At 36.2% G+C, this 8,534-nt stretch overlaps 1 protein-coding gene across 2 annotated transcripts; it reads right to left on the bottom strand.

The window, feature by feature from the left end:
• Window positions 1-5,663: 5,663 nt before the first annotated feature.
• LOC139906151 (zinc finger MYM-type protein 1-like) lies at window positions 5,664-8,210 on the bottom strand. Of its 2 annotated transcripts, none has more exons than XM_071890502.1 (2): window positions 6,197-8,210; window positions 5,664-6,140 (listed from the first exon to the last, which is right to left on the bottom strand). In XM_071890502.1, the coding sequence occupies exons 1-2, from the start codon at window positions 8,180-8,182 to the stop codon at window positions 5,814-5,816; spliced, it is 2,313 nt and encodes a 770-aa protein (XP_071746603.1). In that variant the 5' UTR covers window positions 8,183-8,210; the 3' UTR covers window positions 5,664-5,813. The 2 variants fall into 2 exon arrangements, with proteins under 2 accessions (XP_071746603.1, XP_071746604.1); XM_071890503.1 differs by having other exon boundaries at window positions 5,664-6,136.
• Window positions 8,211-8,534: the final 324 nt, after the last annotated feature.

Below are 8,534 nucleotides of genomic sequence, written 5' to 3'. Positions count from 1 at the left end.
TTGGTTTATGCCATAAATTACTAATTTATGTGTTTCTTCTATACAAACAAATTTTACTTTAATAATATAGGAGATAACTTCTCAACAAATCCTCGGCGTTACTATACCTTTTTTTGAGTAGCAAAATCACACATAGCTACTCACTCAACAAATAATAATAACAGCTTCAGAGATTTTTAAAAATATGATTTGATGAGCCAAGGAGTACTTTAGCCCGTTGCTTAACCTCATCTAAAGTAAAATTCCTTTTTTTTTAAAACTTTTTATATAAAGTACTTCCCTTTTTTCTTCTTCTTGTTAAACAAAACGCCGCCCCTGAAGTGCTCCCTGTATATTATACTCCCTTTTTCTTAATAATGTATTCTCCAGCAAATTTTTAGTACATTCTCTTCTTTCATTAATATGTCAATTGTACGGGTTGTTGCATGGATTTCCAATCAACTTATGTTGCTTATGTGTGAACCCATTTTTTAAATAATGAGTGTAAAGTCCCTGAACTCTGAATTTCCCCCAAATGAAGCACACCCATAATCTAACCAATTAAAACAAGAAGTTGCTACTATTACCCAGGATATAGAGCTGACTATCGTGAATCGAAATAGGTCAACGATGATTCTGTTTCTGAAACAACTGAATCAAGATATTCCTTATAAGCTTATCCAAAGAATGAAGAACTTAAGGATAAGTGGCATAGGCCCTACTCAGAAAATAAGGTTGGGCTTGCGGACGCCATTTCCACGAATTATATTATCAGTTAGAGCGAAAAGATACAAATCCTTTAAGATCTAATTGTACAAAAATATTGTAACAAAAAGTCGTAAACTTAAGTCAGATACAGTGTCAACTACTCTTCCCGACTACCCTGCATATTTATATCTGTTACTCACTGCAAAAATATCTACCTTTCTATCAACAAGTGGAAATAGGTAATTACATTGAATACATTTTGAGCAATTTAATAGACCTTATTAACTATTTAATACGTAATTATTTATAAAGCTGAACATACAAGAAAACCAATTGATTTCAAGGTTAATTAGTTAAGGAAGCAAGATGAAATATCTACGTTTGAAGAAATAAAAAAAGAATCTATAGATCATGTTTACCTAAAAATATTCATAACATTATGAGGGAGACTTTGCGATTTTTTTAAAGTTCTACTCAATTTGCTATACCTGAGTTAAGTTACAGTATCAATATATATATATTTATACGAATTTATCTTTTGATATATTTTCGAATGGACTGCCCCTGCTTAAGCAAGAAGTAAATCAAATATGTACATTAAACTATGTGTATAAATTTTCGGACATTAATAACATACTTGTATTCCAGAAAAATAGACATGTTTGTCCTCACTCGTCTAATATTAAAATTGTAAAAAAAGCTCTTACAATTGTCATTAGAAGAAGAGGAATCAGTATTTAATAATGACCATCTATAATTTATCACAGAAGAAATGGATTCGTATTTGTGTCCTACAAAAGAAAAGAAGTATTCAATTAGTCTCTTTCGAATTTAATGATTCAACAATAAATGTTTTCTCTCATTATGCCAGCCAAAAGTCATCAAATGAATCCTTCAAAATAACTGCCGAAGTTCAACAAATTTTTGAAAAGTGTTGGAATTTTGTGAATGTTTGTTCTAATGTCACTCATATATCCAAAATAGATTGCTCTTTAAATAGTATCACAAAGGATGATTGAGATAAAATTTATTTTTTAAATGTATTTGCATCTAGGTTAAAAAAATGCGAATTGTTAACAAAAGAGGAAGAATGTATATGACTCACACTGGAAACGTTTTACGCGGCATACCAGATGTCAAATGAACTCAGCGAACTTTCTACATATCTGTTGGACGAAAAAGATGCTAAATTTGATCTCCTTTGTTAAATTTACTCTGCTCCTATCGCAAGAAGATTTGGATAGTAAAGACAATTAGCAGGAGGTAACTATTATATCAGTAGTCGTCAAATTTTGAAGGCGGAGAAAAAAGTTTGTTTATCAATACTACCAAAATCACAAATTAATTCCTTAAAAAATCTTAAGAGAACTTTTTTCATAAAAAAAAGAAGAAGCAGAAGATTATAAAAAGTTTTTTAATAGTATCAATAGAGGTGTACTCTGCAAGCCTAGTGATGTAATGTAACCCCTAAACATTCAATTATTTAATATCTATATTGGATCTTAAATCATTGTTTTTAGAGGTAGATCAAGAATTGTTTTTTTCTTCGGAAGATATGCCTTTGCTTAATGAGGTATGTTATCATCATAAACGCAATATCAGATCTTTTTTTATTAGCTCTATTTTCTTCAATTTGTTGACAATTTTTTTTGATGCTGATCGTAACAGCAACAACAGAAAAAGTAAAAATAAGTCTATGCCACAATTTTCTACAAATTCAAATGAAAAAAATACTGTCTCAATCATAAATCTAGGACTTACCCGTATTATTTATTTTATTTTGAATTATTTTATTAATGCTTTAAATAACTCCAGAAGTTCGTAAAACTTGTCGATAGACAACATTTAAAGTTCTTCCATCCCTTTGGCCATTATAATTAGAAATATGTTCCTCCGACAACCATAATGAAGATACATACTAAGGCTAACTCGCTAATCCTCTTCTTCCCTTTCTGTAGTCATTCGCTGGATTCCTTTTTTTTATTGGTATTCAATATACATTATCTCTTTTTTTGTTTGTGCAATAATTGTTGTTGTTTTTTTTTTAAATTTCTTCGATGCATTTTTGAATAGACGGCCCATATCTTAAAAATAAATTTAAGACATTGGGAATGGATCTTGTTTAAAAAAATCAACTTATTAGCAGGAAAAAAAAACATATCCTCCCGTATGTATCTGTCTCCGTTTTTGACATAAATACCCTGCCTATCATGAACCCTTTGTGCACCATAAATTCGCTTTATTTGAAGGGAAGGGATGTAGGGCCATTACCAAGGCCCTGAAATACCTCATTGTGTCCAAGTCATCGGCCACTACACGATCAAGCGGTACAAGGAGACCAGGAGTGTTGAAGACAGCCTAAAGAGCGGTAGTTTGAGGTCCTTGATGACATTAAGCTTCATAGAGGCAACGAGGTCGAAGATAAACCACAAAAAGAAGTTCTCAGAGAGAAAGATGGCTCATGAGGCTGGTGTGCTATTTGTCGGAGGAGATCATTCGTACAGCGTGTAAAACAATTCCGAAGCGTCTGAGAGATGTAGTTGCAACAATTGGTAGTCTTGTGAAATGAACTGGCACTCATTTGAAAGGAAAGCTTTTAGTACTTATATTGTATATTACCTACATATTTATATAAATACAATAGTCCCAGTAGCCTAACTAAAGAATAAAATGTTCCACATGAATGAGGGTTCTGTACTAATTTATTAAGGCTATTGAATGAAGATTAACAAGTCGTTTCGAAATCTGTTGATGTTGACCCCATTTTTGACGTATTACGTGTTCTAAACTACCTACTGTTTCATCAATACAGGCCTGAGAGACTGTCCACTAGACCTGTTCAAATTTTATCTTTTTTTTCTTCAAACCTTTTTAATATTTTACTTTTCTCCAAGGTCTATAGAAACAAAATAAACCAGTAATTTGGATTTTGGACCATAGCTATACCTGCCACATAGGCCTTGAAAATTTATTTTTGGTAGCTCTAAAAAAAAAAGCAAAAACCGTGATGGTTTGTATTCTTTTAACTATAGCTTCACAATTGCCTATCGTTTGGCATTGATATGTGTATCAAATCAAAGCCAAACTGTGCTTCAATTTATATAAATATGTTATTAACCCTTTATTTGTGGCCATGGGTAAATTTTACCACAGATATTCAAAAAATGCTTGTTTTTATATTTTTTCCCCTGTCTTTTTAGGTATTCTCCCAAATTATTATTATCTTGACGTAAATAGATACAAAAAAAGAATACAATAGAATATTCTGCATCAACAGAACTTGAGAAAATGAAGACCCAGTGAACTGTGAAATTTCTGTTTCTAGTGAGGATTCGATAATGAAAAAGTATTCTTATCAAAGCCTAAAACAATAGATCTTAAATTTTCACGATCAATTCTTACCAATGAAGATGTTTGCAGTACTGCAGAAATTTTACGACTATCTGAGAACCAAACTACAGCCATGGTATCTGCAATATTAAAAGCAGGAGCTAAAGTTCTTAAAAACTTTTAAGGGCGTTCTTGGTAAGAATGCCCTTTTAGTTGTCTTACTGTATTCGTATCTGGTGCTCCACATTACGAGGAAGGGAAATCGCTTAGTGTTCCTTTTGCAACAAGTTCTACCAGACTTCCACGATGCAAGACTACATTTGACCTATTGGAGACATGGAACCTGAAAAATAATATTTTTGATCTAGGATTTGACACAACAGCTAGCAATAGTGGCATCAATAACAATGCAGCAAAACAGATTGAAGAACAATATATTCATAATGAACTCGAAGCCTCTGTTCGAATGAAAATGAGAAATCACGATTGGTATCTGATTTAGGAATTAGTACCATTCACCTGATTCATGAGAGCATGACTACACCTATAAAATAAAAAATGGCAATCAAACTATCAAAAACTGAAAAGCTGGAGTGTTATAGAAAAGGCATCCAGTTTTTCCAGTCATCACTCAAGCTACATTTCTCACAGACTGGGTAGGGCCTCAATCACGTCTTCTTTTTGATGCTCTTGGATCAAAAAGTATCTGCCTTGTTACACCAGTTGATACCTGGAAAATAATGAAAACCGTAGAGCAGCATGGGAGTTTGTGAAGTCAGTAAAATTGACCAATGATGTTGCTGAAATAGGTGTAAAATTCATGAGTGACTTTGCAACTAGGATTACCATCGACCAAGAGTTGTCGAATAACACAGAAATAAATATATTAGTTTTAAGAAAAGTGTGTTATGTTATATTGTTTTTTAGTATACAGTTATTAGCTTGGTTTTTTTAAATGTATTTTTTGTATTTTATTTTATTTTTGTGTACATATACGTCAAGATAATCAATAATAACTTAGGAGAATACCTAAAAGGACAGGGGAAAAATATATAAACAAAAAGCATGTTTTAATATCTGGGGTAAAATTTACCACAATTTTGCACAAATAAACAATAACAAACTAATACAATTTGATTCACAGTTTATTGGCTTTGATTGGATACCCATATCTACGCTATGCAATAAGCTATTGTGAAGCTATAGTCAAAAGAATACAAACAATCACTTTTTTTGCCTTTCTTTAGAGGCACCAAAAATAAACTTTCAAGGCGATGCGGCAGGCATAGCAGCAGTCGAACCCCAAATGACTTATATATTTAGTTTTTATAGACCTTAGAGAACGGGGAAAAGTCAATTATTGAAAGGTTTGAAAAAAAAAAGAGTTAAAATTTGAACAGGTTTTCTGTGCACAGATCCCATTCAAAGTTATTTTTGTATCATTATTTTCTTCAGGCAAACATTGGGAAAAATAAAATGAAAAGGAAAAACTCTAGACGGAAAGTCAATGCCGACCTATTCATAAAGGAAAGAATATAATGGAGTATAAAATGCACGGTGCAAGAATGAGAGAAAATTTTTGAACTATACAATTAAGTCAAACAATTTAAACCTCCTTAAATATTTTTAAAATAATAACGGATGAAGATAATGAACGAGATTATAATATACCATGAAACGGTTACATCGACAGAAAATAAATTATGTTCACAAGTCTTGATGTTCTTAACTCGCATGTATACGTGGTGATGTGTTTGAAAAAAATGAAGAAAAAATGCATGTGTTCTTTATCATGATTAGAAGAAGAAGTTTTTCCTCTCTTTCCTTGACGCAAAGGTGTCAATCAAACTGTCCATGTCTTCATGGAGCACCTTGTCCACCATCACCCTGTCCATGTTCAAGAGGGTGAGGGAGGAGAGCCTCTCCTGGTCCATGGTGGTCCTCATGTGGTTCTTGAGCCTTCTGAGACAGGAGAATGACCGCTCCGCCTCACAGCTGCTGATGGGCATTGAGGCCAGGATAACGATCACCTTGTATAGCTCCGGCATCAGGCGGAACACTCCCGAGCTTATTAACTCCGCAGCAATTTGTGACGAAACCATGTCTTCTGTGTCAATATCTGCCTAGAGAAACATAAATTTTAAACATATAATGCAAAATGAAACATTATAATATTAACCTTGAATTGCTGGAAGATTGCATGGTCTGACTGGAGCTGCTCGAGTTCAAGTCTGTAGTGCTTGGCGACACGCTCAATGACACAGGTCTCCACTTCACTGTCATTGACGATTGCAATGAGATCCATTGTGATGTTTGTATCGTCGGTGGCAAATCTGCTCTCAAGCTCTAATACAATCTTATTGATTGCAACATCGAAATGTGTTTCACGGAAGTAGGATTCAGTTGTTCCTTTCCACTTTATTCTCCTTGGAATCTTCGCCTCCTTGAATTCCAAATCAATTGAGTCCTCCTGGTCAAATACTGATTTCATCTCAGACGACTTCAACTCAGCAAGTTTCCAGATTGATTCAAAGATTTTCTCATTCTTAAGATCTTCAAGAGTCCTAATCACTAGGTTGACGTGTTTCCGGGCCTTTGTTAGGTCAACCTTTCTGCCTTGAAGTTCATCTGACAAGCTAGATGTGTGTCTGAGGAGTGTCTTCAACAGTTCAATGCCGAAAACAAATTCGTGACTAAAGATGCTGTTGAGCAGAGAAGTTGCTGTTGAACTCGACAATGTATCTTTATCTTTTCTCATTATTATGAGGGTCTTCATGATTCTGACCATCCCTAGAGATACAGCGTGTACAGCATCGTAGCGGAGACTCCAGCGGGTAGCAGACTGGTTCTTCAGGGTCATCACCTTGGCATGCTCCTCATCTTTACTTGTTATCTTCACCGACTTGTAGATTGCTGACCTCTTTGGTGACCCTTCAATGAAGTTGTATAAAATTTGTACTGTCCCCATTGTATTTCTCAACAGGGTTATATCTGAGAGAAGATCCTTGACTACAAGATTGAGGACATGGGCGTAGCAGTGGATGTAGACACACAGTGGGGCTGCTTCCTTCCACCTGGCGGCAAGACCCTTCTTGATGCCGGATATGTTGGAGGCACCGTCCGCGGCCAGGGAGACAGTGCGGGCGGGGTTAAGGCCGAGATCCTTGACAGCCTCGTGAAGCTTCTCAAACAAATATTTGCCGTCAGTCTGGGTAACTTTTACAAACTTGAGGAAGCTCTCTTTCTTGATGCCTTCACTCGTCAGATATCCCAGTGACAGACTGAACTGCTCCGTGTTTGACATATCTGATGTCTCATCAACAATCACAGAGAACCAGTAGTCATCATCGCCGGCACAAGTCTTGACATCTTCAATTATATTTTCCGTCACTTTGGATGCTATAATCTCTATCAGCTCATTTTGGATGTCAGGTGAAGTCCATTTGGCAAAACCTGCCCCAGCTGAACCAAATTTTTTGACTTCGGCCTCCAGTTTATCTTTGAGAATATGATTGTCGTGTGAACGCAGGGACAAAAGCTCCAAGAAGTTTCCTCGATTGTTTTCATTAGATTCCGTCAACTTTTCTCTTGTTTCGGAATCGCCCCTAAAAGCCAATCCTTGCTTTGCGAGGAACCCAACAGTTTGGAAAAGATACCTCAAATAAGCTCGCCACTTCACGACTTCCTCAGCATGTTGAGACTGAACATGGCCGAGAACCGAGGTATTCTTTCTCTTTGATGTGAGGAAATTGATCCACTTTTCCATCGACAGTTTGTGTTTTTTGTTGTTAGAATGAACTTTCAACGAGGAACTGTTTTTCCATGTTTTGAACTCAAATTTCCCAAGGTTGGAAATGGAAAATTTGGAACAGGCGAAACACTTGGCTGACTTTTCAACCTCGTCATATTCTAGCCACGGGAACTTACGGAACCAATCATATTGAAAGTCTCTGGAGTATTTGTCATCTATCTGAGGACTGTATGTTTGTAACTTGGGCTGTAGAGGATGATCTCTCTCGACTTTAGGCACAGTTTCCCGCTCAGTCTCCACTCTGGTTCTGGTCTGGATGTCCTTCCGCTTTGGCTCCCGCCCGGTAAGTATCGGGTCACCCAGCTGGCTCGTGAAGACGACAGGGTACTCTGGGCCTCCGTCCACAAACTCCATCTCCTCAGTCTTGCTCTTCTCACCTCCCTGGACATTTCGCTAGTCTCAGAGTCCTCTGCAGAGGGAATATTGTTGTTGTTGACTACAGAGAGCTGCTCGGGAGAGAAGATTGGTCCGATATCGAGATTAGGAAGTCTTATTCCATGAGAAATCCGTCCGCTGGGGTAATTTGATGAGTCGCCATTATTTTCTGTGTCTGCAGTAACTTTCTCTTCAGCAGAAACGGACTTTTCAGATCTTGGTTCAGGCAGTAAGGCCTCAACTGGAGCAGGGTCATCGGGACAGGAGGAGGCAGTGACTGAGGATGAGGATGTAGCAGAGGAAGTTTTCTTAACAGCAAAGTTCAATGTTT

Source organism: Lepeophtheirus salmonis, chromosome 8, assembly GCF_016086655.4.
Source record: "Lepeophtheirus salmonis chromosome 8, UVic_Lsal_1.4, whole genome shotgun sequence".
Classification (NCBI taxonomy): Eukaryota; Metazoa; Arthropoda; class Copepoda; order Siphonostomatoida; family Caligidae; genus Lepeophtheirus; species Lepeophtheirus salmonis.
The sequence above is the reverse complement of the archived record's forward strand: the minus strand, read 5'-3'. Positions and strand labels throughout refer to the sequence as shown.